This window comes from Chelonia mydas, chromosome 15, assembly GCF_015237465.2.
Source record: "Chelonia mydas isolate rCheMyd1 chromosome 15, rCheMyd1.pri.v2, whole genome shotgun sequence".
Taxonomy (NCBI): Eukaryota; Metazoa; Chordata; order Testudines; family Cheloniidae; genus Chelonia; species Chelonia mydas.
In genome coordinates this window covers 1,709,226-1,723,820 of record NC_057856.1, presented here as the reverse complement: position 1 = coordinate 1,723,820, position 14,595 = coordinate 1,709,226, and the positions used below count along the sequence as shown (strand labels likewise).

The 14,595-nt window shown below is 49.8% G+C and overlaps 1 protein-coding gene across 9 annotated transcripts in view; it reads left to right on the top strand.

The window, feature by feature from the left end:
• NF2 (neurofibromin 2) overlaps positions 1–14,595 on the top strand; it is a 112,606-nt gene that overhangs the window by 42,947 nt on the left and 55,064 nt on the right. For 8 of the 9 annotated variants that reach the window (XR_005222339.2, XM_037878366.2, XM_037878364.2 and 5 more), the window contains exons 5-8: positions 1,358–1,426; positions 2,495–2,577; positions 13,803–13,878; positions 14,317–14,451. Coding sequence is in view for 8 of the 9 variants with exons in the window: in XM_037878366.2 (XP_037734294.1) it covers positions 1,358–1,426; positions 2,495–2,577; positions 13,803–13,878; positions 14,317–14,451 (363 nt within the window). In the remaining variant the exon portion in view is untranslated. The remainder of the gene's footprint in view (positions 1–1,357; positions 1,427–2,494; positions 2,578–13,802; positions 13,879–14,316; positions 14,452–14,595) is intronic. The other variant, XM_037878368.2, reaches the window with a different exon arrangement.

Sequence of the window (14,595 nt, the reverse complement as noted above, 5' to 3'; positions counted from 1 at the left end):
CCTCTCAGGATCAGGCCAGTGGTATCTCTGTTGTATTAATTTACATCTGAGTCAGCTGATTGTTGCATCTTTGCAACCTTTTCCTCTGTCTTGGCTCTAAATCAATAATTCTGTCTTTAATCTCCACTTGTATGAGATGTTGACCATTTTGCTGCTGAGGGGTTATATGTATAGATTGTTGATTCTGAGCTCTGGTGTTTGTTAGTGTATGTCGTTGCAGCTCAGGCGTTAAATGGAGGCTGATTTGGAATGTCTCTTGACTGCCTATTGTTGCTGTGTGTTATTATTTGTCTGTCTTATAACAATTGCTACTGTGTGTTCTTTCCAAGCAACGTTCCCCTCAAGAAAGAGAGATGAAGGGCATTTTCATCATGAAATGACTGACGTAGGGAAATGGTGTCCTGTCTTTAATTGGATGATGCCGTATTGTGACTCTTGCATTGAGAGATGAATTAAAATCTAAGTATTTCCTGTACATATCACTTGTAAATCATCTCCTTTTCAGTCAACTGACTCATTTCAGGCACTGTGGCTTGGCCATTACATGACCTGCGTACTGTGCAGGAGGAACGTTGAATTTTACACACATTGCAGAGGCATTCAGCATTTGAATCTTTAACAGATGCTCTTTATATCTGAAGTGGTTGTTTTGCCAATTTCATTTTATATGAAGCTTGAAATGATTTATAATCTAAACTAGCATGAATAATTATTGGGCACACTTTTCAAATAAGGATAGTATTTTGTGACCTAATTTGAGTAAGAGAACTTCTGGCAGTGGGACAAACTCCTGTCTGGGAAGTGTCCCCAAGTGTCCATTGAAATCTCTCTTTAAAAAAATGTTCCTAATGTTAAACTTATTAAATAGGACATTGAGACGTGACTGAAAGGGGGTGCCAGCTGCATCAAATGACTTGCTGGTCTTGGTCCATGCCACAAAAACCACTGATGCAACTGGACCCCTTGTGGACAGCATCAGCTAAGAGGTCAAGGTCTGAATGACTATGAAGAGCAAACTCCCCTCTTGCTGCTATAAGGTGACCCTTGAGGGCAGGGCTGAGGCCCACTGCTGGGAGCTGTAGAGGGGTGTTTGCTGTACTACTATCCAGCTGCTCTGGAGATAAAAGAAGGTAGTTGGTCTCCAGGCCTGTACCGAACAACAACACTAACATCATAAAGAAAACCTATGGGGCTGACACACTGGCCAACGTGTACTCTCTACTCTTGCACAGTGGTTATTTTAAGGGTGTGTGATATTGAATTCAAGTTCAAGAGTGTAGACAGTTTCTATCGCATCTTCAGAGGGAGTCTTTGTGTGTCGCCATCTTAAACATGCAGCGTTTGCGTTTCTTTTCAGTATGGTGATTACGATCCCACTGTTCATCAGCGTGGCTTCTTAGCACAAGAGGAGTTGCTTCCAAAACGGGTAAGGAGTTCAACCTGGCAGAAGCCTACATTTGTGGCTGGGTCTCTAGGACTTACTGGCATCTTCAGTAGAATAGCCCTGTAGGACTATCTACAAAAGCCACAACGGTAAATTATTTTCTCTTGATCAAAGTTCCCTTATTAAGGCAAGTTATACAATGTGCTGTGCCCCTTGGCCATAAATAGTCTTCTGGGTAAAGCTGTACCAGCACAGCAGCCTAGTGTAGACACAACTTAGACCGGCAGAAGGTGTAGAAACACCACCCCCTCACCGAATGACAGTAGCTATGCCAGCAGAAGCACTCTTCTGTTGGCATAGCTGCATCTACGCTGAGGGATTTGGTGGCATAGCTATGGTTATGCCTACGGTGCAGCGGGGAGTGAGCCTCCCAGCCTGTGTAGCCAGACTCTTGCTAGCAGGGCTTGAGTTGGAGCGCTAAAAGTAGCAGCGTGGAGATTGTGGCTCGGGCTCTTAAGCCCACATGACCGTTGAGCTTGAGAGCCTGAGCTCCAGCCCAAGCCACAGCATCCATGCCGCTGTTGCTAGCATGAGCCCCGCTAGCACAAGTCTGTGTCCCCAGGCAGGGAGGACACAGCTCCCTCCCAGCTGCAGTGTAGACGTATTCTCTGTGGCTGGCAGAGCTATGCCAACAGAACTTTCTAGTGTAAACCTGGCCATACTGAATGAGGAAACCTTAATCTGTATCTAGAATATTTTAATAAATATGGAAGTGAATGTTTTCTGCCCACTGGCTTTTGCCAGAATAGCAGCTGCGTTCTGCAGGTGTCCTGGTGTTGCCTGCGGGGGTGGTTGGAGTGTGATGTGCTCAGGAAGGCTAACTAAGAGCTGATTAATTAGAGCGCAGGGTTAAGCTTATCTTAGTCACAAGGGAGTTGGAAAGGCATCTGAACTGGAGCTCAGATGTTAGGGTTGGGATGGTGTATGTGAGGGGATAAGAAGGGCATTTTGAGCTTGAGGCTCTCTGTTTCTGGCTCATTCATCAGGTGACAAGTCAAAGCCACAGGTAGGACAATGTGAGTTGAGGATTTCTCTGCCTGTCTCTCTCAGGTAATTAACCTGTACCAGATGACTCCAGAAATGTGGGAGGAAAGAATAACAGCCTGGTATGCAGAACATCGAGGCAGGGCAAGGTGAGTGTCTGTTAAGGTAGGCCACTGACTGGTGTAAATTCTCTAGCCCCTCAGTGAGCAAGCAGTCAGAGAGTGAATGGGGTCTCCAAGATCCCTAGCAGGCTATGGGCGAGTTCTGCTAAGAAAGTGCCTCCGGTAGGTCGTGGTCAGGGCTCTGCCAAATTCACAGCCATAAAAAATGCATCACGGACCATGAAATTTGAACCCCCCCCCCCCCCCCACCATTAAATCTCATCTTTTGTGTGCTTTTACCCTATACTATACAGATTTCATGGGGGAGACCAGCATTTCTCAAATTGGGGGTCCTGACCCAAAAGGGAGTTGCAGGGGGGTCACAAGGTTATTTTAGGCAGGAGTCACAGTATTGCCACCCTGACATCTGTGTTGCCTTCAGAGCTGGGTGGTCGGAAAGTGGTGGCTGTTGGCCGGGTTCCCAGCTCTGAAAGCAGTGCCCTGCCAGCAGCAGCACAGAAGTAAGGATGGCATGGTATGGTATCAATACTAATAATGGGGGATTTCAGCTATCCCCATATTGACTGGGTACATATCACCTCAGGAAGGGATGCTGAGATAAAGTTTCTTGACGCCTTAAATGACTGCTTCTTGGAGCAGCTAGTCCTGGAACCCACAAGAGGAGAGGCAATTCTTGATTTAATCCTAAATGGAGCACAGGATCAGGTCCAAGAGGTGAATATAGCTGGACCGCTTGGTAATAGCGACCATAATCTAATTAAATTTAACATCCCTGTGGCGGGGAAAACACCACAGCGGCACTACACTGTAGCATTTAATTTCAGAAAGGGGAACTACCCAAAAATGAGGAGGTTAGTGAAACAGAAATTAAAAAGGTACAGCACCAAAAGTGAAATCCCTGCAAGCTGAGTGGAAACTTTTTAAAGACACCATAATAGAAGCTCAACTTAAATGTATACCACAATTTAAAAAACATAGTAAGAGAACCAAAAAAAAGCCACAGTGATTAAACAACAAAGTAAAAGAAGCAGTGAGAGGCAAAAAGGCATCCTATAAAAAGTGGAAGATAAATCCTAATGAGGAAAATAGAAAAGAGCATAAACTCTGGCAAATCAAGTGTAAAAGTATAATTAGAAAGACCAAAAAAGAACTTGAAGAACAGCTAGCCAAAGACTCCAAAAGTAATAGCAAATTTTTTTTAAATACATCAGAAGCAGAAAGCCTGCTAAACAACCAGTGGCACCACTGGTTGATTGACTGCTCCTTTAGCATCTCAAAGACGATAAGACCATTGCGGAGAAACTAAATGAATTCTTCGCATCGGTCTTCACTGTTGAGGATGTGAGGGAGATTCCCACACCTGAGCCATTCTTTTTGGGTGACAGATCTGAGGAACTGTCCCAAATTGAGGTGTCATTAGAGGAGGTTTTGGAACAAATTGATAAACTAAACAGTAATAAGTCTCCAGGACCTGATGGTGTTCACCCAAGAGTTCTGAAGGAACTCAAATGTGAAATTACAGGACTACTAACTGTCATCTGTAACCTATCATTTAAATCAGCTTCTGTACCAAATGACTGGAGGATAGCTAATGTGACACCAATTTTTAAAAAGGGCTCCAGAGATGACCCTGGCAACTACAGGCCAGTAAGCCTCACTTCAGTACCAGGCAAATTGGTTGAAACTACTGGAAAGAACAAAATTGTCAGACACATAGATGGACATAATTTGTTGGGAAATACATGTTTTTTGTAAAGGGAAATCATGCCTCACCAATCTACTAGAATTCTTTGAGGGGGTCAACAAGCATGTGGACAAAGGCGATCCAGTGGATATAGTGTATTTAGATTTTCAGAAAGCCTTTGACAAGGTCCTTCACCAAAGGCTCTTAAGCAAAATAAGCAGTCATGGGACAAGAGGGAAGGTTCTCTCATGGATTGGTGACTGGTTAAAAGATAGGAAACAAAGGGTAGGAATAAATGGTCAGTTTTCAGAATGGAGAGAGGTAAATAGTGGTGTCCCCCAGGGATCTGTACTGGGCCTAGTCCTATTTAACATATTTATAAACAATCTGGAAAAAGGGGTAAATAGTGAGGTGGCAAAATTTGCAGATGATACAAAACTACTCAAGATAGTTAAGTCCCAGGCAGACTGCGAAGAGCTACAAAAGGATCTCACAAAACTGGGTGAATGGGCAACAAAATGGCAGATGAAATTTAATGTTGATAAATGCAAAGTAATGCACATTGGAAAACATAATCCTAACTATACATATACAATGATGGGGTCTAAATTAGCTGTTACCACTCAAGAAAGAGATCTTGGAGTCATTGTGGATAGTTCTCTGAAATCATTCACTCAGTGTGCAGCGGCAGTCAAAAAAGCGAACAAAATGTTGGGAATCATCAAGAAAGGGATAGATAATAAGACAGAAAATATCATATTGCCTCTATATAAATCCATGGTATGGTCACACCTTGAATACTGTGTGCAGATGTGGTCTCCCCATCTCAAAAAAGATACACTGGAATTGGAAAAGGTTCAGAAAAGGGCAACAAAAATGATTAGGGGTATGGAATAGCTTCCATATGAGGAGAGATTAATAAGACTGGGACTTTTCAGCTTGGAAAAGAGGCTCCTAAGCAGGGATATGATAGAGGTCTATAAAATCCTGAGTGGTATAGGGAAAGTAAACAAGGAAGTGTTATTTACTCCTTCTCATAATACAAGAACAAAGGGCCACCAAATGAAATTAATAGGTAGCAGGTTTAAAACAAACACAAGAAAGTATTTTTTCATGCAACGCACTGTCAACCTCTGTAACTCCTTGCCAGGGGGTGTTGTGAAGGCCAAGACTATAACGGAGTTCAAAAGGGAGCTAGATAGATTCATGGAGGATAGGTCCATCAATGGCTATTAGCTATAATGGGCAGGAATGGTGTCCTGAGCCTCTATTTGTCAGAAGGTGGGATTGGGTGACAGGGCATGGATCACTTTATGATAACCTGTCTGTTCATTCCTTTTGGGGCACCTGCCATTGGCCACTGTCTGAGGACAGAATACTGGGCTTGATGGACTTTTGGTCTGACCCAGTATGGCCGTTCTTATGTACTTCTGTGCAGCTGCCTTCCAAGCTGGGTGGCTAGAGAGTGGTGGCTGCTGACTGAAGACTCAGTTCTGCAGGCCGCAGCACAGAAGTAAGGGTGGCAATGGCATACCATAGCACACCATCCTTACTTCTGTGCCACTGCTGGTGACGGTGCTGCCTTCAGAGCTGGGCTCCCGGCCAGCAGCCGCCGCTGCCCAGCTCTGAAGGCAGCACCACTGTCAGCAGCAGTGCAGAAGTAAGGGTAGAAGTACCGCAACCCCCCCTACAATAACTTTGAGACACTGCCACAACTCCTTTTTGGGTCAGGACCCCTATAATTCCAACACAGTGAAATTTCAGATTTAAATAGTTGAAATCATTAAATTTATTATTTTTAAAATGCTATGATCGTGAATTTGACCAAAATGGACCGTGAATTTGGTAGGGCTCTAGTCATGCTGGATACTGAAAAGGAAGAGACTATGGAAGAGTGACCTGAGTTACAAATACTGTATTGTGGGGAGGGCGGAAACATGAACAATGGTGGTTTGGATCAGCCCTTTGGACTAGAAGTCAATTTTGCAAGGCAGCCTACCTCTCTCTCTAGGCTGCCAGCACAGTGGAAATAATGCTTACAACAAAGAATGGGTCTACGCAGTTTTTTGTGTGTAATACAACTATCTCAGCTAGGAGATTTTTCTACCAAAATCATTAAATCAGTACAGCCCCTAGTGTGGATGCAGTTATATCACTATAAGTGATCATATTCTGTGATTCTTCTTCGGGTGCTTGTTCATGTCTCTTCCATTCAGGTGTGTGCGCACACACATGCATGTTGGCCAGAAGATTTTTCCCTTAGCAGCATCCGTTGGGTCGGCTTGGGCGACCCTTGGAGTCGCGTCCTCATGGTGCCTAATGTATAGCCCTGCCGATCCGCCACCCCTTCAGTTCCTTCTTACCGCCAGTGACTGTGGCTGGAACTTCTCTTGGCTCTTGCTTAGCAAGTTTCTTCTCTGTTCTGTTGTATATAGTTAGTTATTAGTAGTGTTCAAGTTAATAGTTTAGTATAGTGTAGTGTTTGTTGGGGGTTCCCCCCTCACTCCGGCCCCGGTGCCGTGGTATGCCGCAGTCCCCAGGTTTCAAGAACTGTGTGGCCTGCACCAAGCACATGCCAAAAAGCAACCCGCACTCGTCATGTCTACAATGCCTGGGGGAGACCCATCAGGAAGATAATTGTAAGATCTGCCACGAGTTCCGCCCGAGAATGCTTAAAGAAAGGGAACAGCGGCTCAAGCTGATCCTCATGGAGGCAGACCTATACCTCCACTCTGACCTGGGCTCAAGAGACCCAACCTCTACAGCGTCGTCTTTGACGCAGAGCGCCCCGGCGCCGTTGGCAAGTTCGGTGCCGAGGAAGGATTCCTTCAGGGACGCTTGGCACTGCTATGGCTCCTCACGGGGCCTGTCTGACAGTAGGCACCGCTCGCACTCGCCGGTGCCTCAAAAGAAGAAAAAGCCGGATGACCGTTCTCCTCCAGCTAAGCCATGAATGTGCGACCCCAGAGCCTACCCACTTCCCGAGCTCTCGACGTTCGAGGCATCGAGGATCAGCTCCTCCGTGGTCTTCGGTGTCTGAGACCTCGGAGTCGGAGTCCAACTCCTATTGCTCGGGTAGGAGCAGAAGTCATAGAGCGAGGTCAGGTAGAGACAGAAGGGAGCATCAGGCATGGCCTCTGCAGTGGCAGAACCTGCTTCAGAGGCCCTTCTGGACCCCTTGGGCTTATTACCAGGGCGGAACCCAGGGCCCACACTCAGCGACATCTTCAGTGGCCTCCACCACTTTTGTAGCACCTTCCACTGCGCATCTGCCCTTGGCGCCTGCAGTCCTGACGCCTTTTCCTCCGGCCCCGTCGTCGACTCCAGCACCGTTCTCAGCTCTGACTTTGGCACCAGCCTTCACGGCGTCTTCGCACCCGTCTCCCATGCCTGCACCATTGTCGACATCGACCTTGATGCAGGCACCTACGGCCCTGGTACCGATGTCGGCACCGGGCCCCCCAACCCCAGCGGCTCCTGTGAGTGTGCCAACGCAGCTCCCTCTGGTGAGACTGATGCCAACACCGGTTATGATGCCTATGGCCCTGGCACTGTCATCAGTACCGCTTCCTCCACTGCTGCCCTGGGAGTCACATGACCCCTCTGGGACAGACGGTAGGGAGCTTCCACTACCAGCACACACTTCCCCCTCCTCGTCGCCGGACGAAGCATTGGTAGGGACAGCCATAACTCCTGCGTTAGAGGACAACAGAGTCCTACAACGGTTGCGCTGCAGGGCTGCCCAGGATCTGGGCATCAAGGCTGAGGAGGTGGTAGAGGAGGCAGATCCCATGGTGGACATCCTTGCACCCTTGGGACCTTCACGGGTAGCATTGCCCCTCATAAAGATTGTTGTGGACACCACCAAGACCCTGTGGCAGATGCCATCCCTGCCACCCACTGCCAAATGTAATGAGCGGCGGTATTTTGTGCCCTCCAGAGGCTTTGAGCATCTCTACTCCCACCTGCCTCCGGACTTGCTGGTGGTCGATGTGGCTAACCAGCGGGAGAGACAGGGTTTCCAAGGTCCTTCCCCAAAGAATAGGGACTCTAAATGCCTAGAGCTTGTGGATAGGAAGATCTGCTCCACTGGTGGTTTGCAGCTCCGTATTGCTAACCAACAGGACATTGTGAGCAGGTACCCTTTTAACACCTGTGCAGCAATGGCAAAATTCACGGAGCTCGTCCCTTCGGATTCTTGGTCAGAGTTCACCGCCTTGGTGGAAGAAGGGAAATTAGTCTCCTGGGCTGCCTTGCAGGCAGCTTTAGATGCTGCAGACGCTGCCACAAGAGTCATGGCGACAGGGGTGGCTATGTGACGGGGCCTGGCTGCAAGTCTCAGGGTTGCCCTATGAGGTCCAGCAAACCATTCAGGACCTCCCGTTTGAGGAAGGGACTCCGTTTTCAGAGAAGACAGACAAACGGCTCCACAGCCGAAAAGACTCCTGAGCCGCTCTCCAATCTTGGCTTGCATACCCCCACCACACAGTGGAGACATTTCCACCTGCAACCTCCTCAAAGGTTCCAGCAGCAGAACCGCCAGGACAGTTCTCAGAGGAGGAACCGGAGTGGCAGGAGGAGGCAACACCTCTCTGCTAATCAAGACCAGCCCAAACCGCCCTCTGGCCCTAAACCGGCCTTTTGAAGGTGCAGTCGAGGACGGCACACCAGATCAGAGACTGGATCTTACCTTTTCCTCCCGACTGTCCCCTTTCTACCGTGCACGGTCCCGTATAACCTCAGACCGCTGGGTGCTTCGCACGGTAGAGAAAGGATACTCCATCCAATTCTATGCCCTCCCGCCCTTCCACCGCCCTTCCCTGTCCCTCTTCAGGGACCCTTCTCATGAGCAACTTCTCATTCTGGAGGTGCAGTCGCTCCTAGTGGAGGAGGTTCCACTGGAGCCACAGGAGTGAGGGCTTCAATTCCCTCTATTTCCTAATACTGAAGGCCAAAGGTGGCCTCAGACCTATCCTGGACCTGCGCGACCTCAACAAGTTCATGAGGGCCAGGTTCCGCATGGTTTCCCTGGCCTCCATTATCCCTTCACTGGATCCAGCAGACTGGTATGCTGCCCTCGACTTGAAGGATGCGTATTTTCACGTAGCAATCTCACACAACCACAGAAAGTTCCTCAGGTTTGTGGTAAATGGTTCCCATTACCAATTTACTGTCCTCCCGTTCAGCCTGTCAGCCCTGTCCTCCCGTTCAGCCTGTCAGCCCTGTCAGCAGCACCTCAAGTATTCACCAAGTGCATGGCAGTCGTCGCCACCTTTCTGCGGTGTTTCCGTACCTTGGAAAGGCCGCTCCAGGGCTCAGGTGGAAGCTCACGTGGCATTTATCAGAGCCACCTTCGAGAATCTGGGACTGCTACTGAACAAAGCCAAATCGACTCTGTCCCCAGTCCAGAGGATAGAGTTCATAGGGGCAGTACTGGACTCAACTCAAGCCAGAACATTCCTCCCACAGGTGAGATTCCAGGCCCTCAACACCATGATCCAAGGACTCATGCAGTTCCCTACTACCACTGCAAGAAATTTCCTGAAACTTCTCGGGCACATGGTAGCCTGTACATATGTGGTACAACACGCCAGACTCAGGCTTCGGCCGCTTCAGTCGTGGCTTGCGTCAGTGTACAGACCTGCCAGGGACAGCTTGGACAGGATTGTGACCCTGCCTTGCCCTATCCTCGACTCGCTCCTGTGGTGGACGGATGTTCAGCAGGTGTGCTCAGGAGTTCCCTTTGCTGCCCATAGCCATCCCTAGTGCTGGTGACGGATGCATCAGACTTGGGATGGTGAGCCCATCTGTGGGACCACAGGACTCGGGGCCTCTGGTCACAGACAGATCTCAGTCTTCATAACAATGTCAGGGAGCTCAGGGCGGTACGCCTAGCATGTCAGTCATTCTGCCCTTATCTAGCAGTTCGATGTGTATCGGTCATGATGGACAATACGACTGCGATGTTCTATATCAACAAATGGGTGCACACTCCTCTCCCCTGTGCCAGGAAGCCCTCAGGCTATGGGACTTTTGTACAGAACACTCAGTCGATCTTCAAGCGTCGTACCTTCCCGGGGTCCAGAACGAGCTGGAGGACCGCCTAAGCAGGTCCTTTCACAGCCATGAGTGGTCTCTTCGCCCAGACGTCGCATGTTCGGTCTTCCAGAGGTGGGGCTGTCCCCTGATCGACCTCTTCACCATGTGACACAGCAGGAAGTGTCAGCAGTTCTGCTCCTTCAGACTCACAGTCCGGGCTCCACAGTGGACGCATTCCTCCTCCATTGTGGGGGACCTCTTCTATACGCCTTCCCTCCCATACCGCTCATCCACAAGGTCCTGCTCAAGATCCGCAGAGACCGGGCTCGGGTCATTCTCATAGCAACCGCCTAGCCCCGCCAGCATTGGTACATGTCTCTCTTAGACATGTCAGTGGGAGCCCCGATTACCTTGCCGCTCTTCCCGGACCTTCTCACTCAGGTTCATGGGCGTCTCCAGCACCTGAACCTGCAGTCGCTCCATCTCACAGCATGGAGGCTCCATGGCTGAATCTGTTTGAGCTCTCCTGTTCAGAACAAGTCAGACAGGTTCTTCTTGGCAGTAGGAAACCCTCCACTCGGGCCACGTGCCTGGAAGTGCCAAGTGGAAGAGATTTTCAGTCTGCTCAGCTCAGCGCGACTTGCCCCCGGCACTAGCCTCAGTGCCCCAGATTTTGGATTATCTTCTCCACTTGAAGCAGGAAGGTCTCTCCTTCTCCTCTATAAGAGTGCACCTGGCTGCCATCTCGGCTTTCCATCTGGGGGTACAGGGCCATTCGGTTTTTGCTAACCCTCTGGTCAGTCGCTTCCTGAAGGGCCTCAACAGGTTGTACCCCCACGTCCGCCAGCCAGTTCCTGCTTGGGACCTTAACTTGGCCCTTGCTAGGCTCATGGGGCATCCCTTTGAGCCTCTAGCAACATGCTCCCTGCTCTACCTTTCTTACAAGGTCATGTTCCTGGTGGTAATAACTTCAGCCTGGAGGGTGTCTGAGCTCAGGGCTCTAACGTCGGAGCTGCCCTACACCGTATTTTTTAAGGACAAGGTTCAGCTCAGACCCCATCCAGCCTTCCTCCTGAAGGTTGTGTCGCAGTTCCACATCAACCAGGACATTTTCCTCCCAGTTTTCTACCCTAAGCCTCATGTGAATAACAGGGAGCAGAGGCTCCACACTCTCGACGTCCGCAGAGCGCTGGCTTTTTACATCGAGAGGATGAAACCGTTCAGGAAGTCGGTACAGCTCTTTGTAGCAGTAGTGGACAGGATGAAGGGTCAGCCTATTTCGACCCAGCGCATTTCATCATGGATTGTGGCCTGCATTACTGAGTGCTACAATCTAGCAGGGATTCCGATAATGGCGCACTCTACAAGGGCGCAAGCTTCATCAACAGCTTTCCTGGTTCAAGTCCCCACCCAGGAAATCTTCAGGGCAGTGACGTGGTCATCCATACACACTTTTGCTGTGCACTATGCGGTTACTAGGCAAGCCAGAGATGGTGAGGCCTTTGGTAGAGCAGTACTCTAATCAGTGGACAGCTCTGACCACACCTCCTAAAATTGCTTGGGAGTCACCCGATTAGAATCGACATGAACAAGCACTCGAAGAAGAAAAAATGGTTACTTACCTTTCGTAACTGTTGTTCTTCGAGATGTGTTGTTCATGTCCATTCCAATACCCACCCTCTTACCCCTCTGTCGGAGTAGCTGGCAAGAAGGATCTGAAGGGGTGGTGGGTCGGCAAGGCTATATATTAGGCTCCATGAGGGCACGACTCCAAGGGGCGCCCAGGCCGACCCGACGGATGCTGCTAAGGCAAAGATCTTCCGGCCAACATGCATGTGCGCACGCACACACCTGATTGGAATGGACATGAAGAACAACAGTTACGAAAGGTGAGTAACCGTTTTTTCTATATCACTATAAGGCAAGTACATAGCAATATAGCTTATATCCCTTCCCCTACAGCAGAGGTACCCACATCTGGCCTGCAGGACTGTCCTGCCCAGTCCCTGAGCTCCTGGATGGGGAGGCTAGCCCCCGGCCCCTCCCCCGCTATCCTCCCTCCCCTGCAGCCTCAGCGCGCTGCACTGCCAGTGCTCTGGCCTGCCGCTCCTGCCAGGCAGCACAGACAGTGTGGCTGGCTTCGGCGGGGCTGCGAGCTCCTGCTGATCTGAGCAACATGGTAAGGGGGCGGGGAGCGGGGGGGTTTGGATAAAGGGCAGGGAGCAGGGGACAGTTGGATAGGTGTTGGAGTTCCGGTGGATGGGGTCGGGGCAGACAGGAAGCAGGGGGAGATTGGATGGGGCGGAAGTTCGGGGGGGCGGGGGCTCAGTCCAGGGATGGGGAACAGGGGTGGCTGGATAGGCATGGGAGTCCCGGGGTGGCCTGTCTGGGGCAGGGGTGTGGATAGGGGTCGGGGCAGTCAGGGGACAGGGAGTGGGGGGGTGGGGTCCTGGGGGGCGGTTGGGGTGGGAGTCCCAGGAGGGGGCGGTCAGGGGACAAGTAGCAGGGGGGGTTGGATGGGTCGGCGGTTTTGAGGGGGGCAGTAAGGGGGCAGGAAGTGGGAGGGGTCGGATAGGGAGTCGGGGGCCAGGCTGTTTGGGGAGGCACAGCCTTCCCTACCCAGCCCTCCGTACAGTTTCACAACGCCGATGTGGCCCTTGGGCCAAAAAGTTTGCCCACCGGTGCCCTACAGGAATAAGCTATACCAGCATACGCACCATTATATCAGTAGAACTGTAGCAAAGCGAGAGTGTTTCATAGAATCATAGAATATCAGGGTTGGAAGGGACCTCAGGAGGTCATCTAGTCCAACCCCCTGCTCAAAGCAGGACCAATCCCAACTAAATCATGGTTTGTACCATTGTAGTTATGAGTATGGCTAATGTGGTACAATTTTGTATGTAGACAAGTCCTAAATGAGCAGTTGGAGAGAGCTTTTACCACTCCTAGTGCCCTCTGCTGGTCAATCATAATAGTATGTTCATGGGATTCCAGCGGGAGGCTTTGGAATACCACTGCAGCAGGGCCATGCGTGTGGTAGGGCATCGCAGCACTCCTGCTGCTGACCCACTGAAATGATTGCTGAGATGGGAGTGATGCTCAGCGGGCAAGAAAGAGAAATAGGAGTCTAAGTGAGTGAAATCTCACGAATCCAATGATTCCTTGTACCTCAAGCTAGTATGGGTAGTTGTACCCTTACTGGACAATACACTCCTCCTTGGGGAAGAGCACAAAGCAAGAGATATCTGAAACCATAGCCACACAAACTGAGTCTGTTCAGGGGATTGGGGTAGAGACAAGGCTTGAAACATTGCATCCTCTGTGCTGTTATTAATAGACATTAGGATGCAGGTAAGCTGCAAACTGGGATTTTCTGGGGATCTTTATCGATCTTGCTGGTAAGCAGAGACTTGACCCTTGCAATAGAGAAGTCCTGGCTCGAGTGCACTGCATGCCTGTAAGGCTTAGAAGGTGTCTGTTTCCCCCTCTCTCTTCCTGTCTGTAACTTTGACCTGTATTTACCTGACAGAGATGAAGCTGAAATGGAATATCTGAAGATCGCTCAGGACTTGGAGATGTATGGAGTAAACTACTTCGCGATTAGGGTGAGTTCAGAGTTTGGGACATGTTTTCAAAGCATCTTGAGTCCATTGTGTGTCTGGGGCAGGGGAAGAGGTATTTGAGAGGAATAGTCCTCGCGTTAAAGGTCCCCTCACCAACTTGCCTTGAGACGACTGTGTGAAACTCAAAGCTGGCTGCACTCCTGCAGTATTTTATCTGTGGGTGGGGGGAGGGGAAGGGGAAGGCAGCGGATAAGCTGCTGCCAGAAGCCTCCCAAGAGGATGAGTGAATGAATGAGTTACCACTGCAGTGCACGGTGCCTGGCGCCTGGGAAGCAGGATCCCCTCTGGCATAGTTGGTGCTGCATCCCTGGTCAGGGCTGGATGAAACTAGTAGAATGTAACCATTTGTGTCAGATCCTCCTCAAATCTTCTGGCTTCAAATGGAAATGGTTTGTTTTGCTCTGTTCTTCCCTCCTGTAGAATAAGAAGGGCACTGAGCTGTTGCTTGGGGTTGATGCACTGGGGCTTCACATCTACGACCCAGAAAACAGGCTGACCCCCAAAATCTCTTTTCCATGGAACGAGATTCGGAATATCTCTTACAGTGATAAGGAGGTAGGGCACCTTTATCCTATGTACAAATACCAATAGGAATGCAATAACAAATCAGAGGGACTTCTCGTCTCTCCCGCTTCACTTGCATTTGCTCTCACAGTCACAGCCAAAGCTATCTCAGTCTTTCCAATAGAACCCTTCATT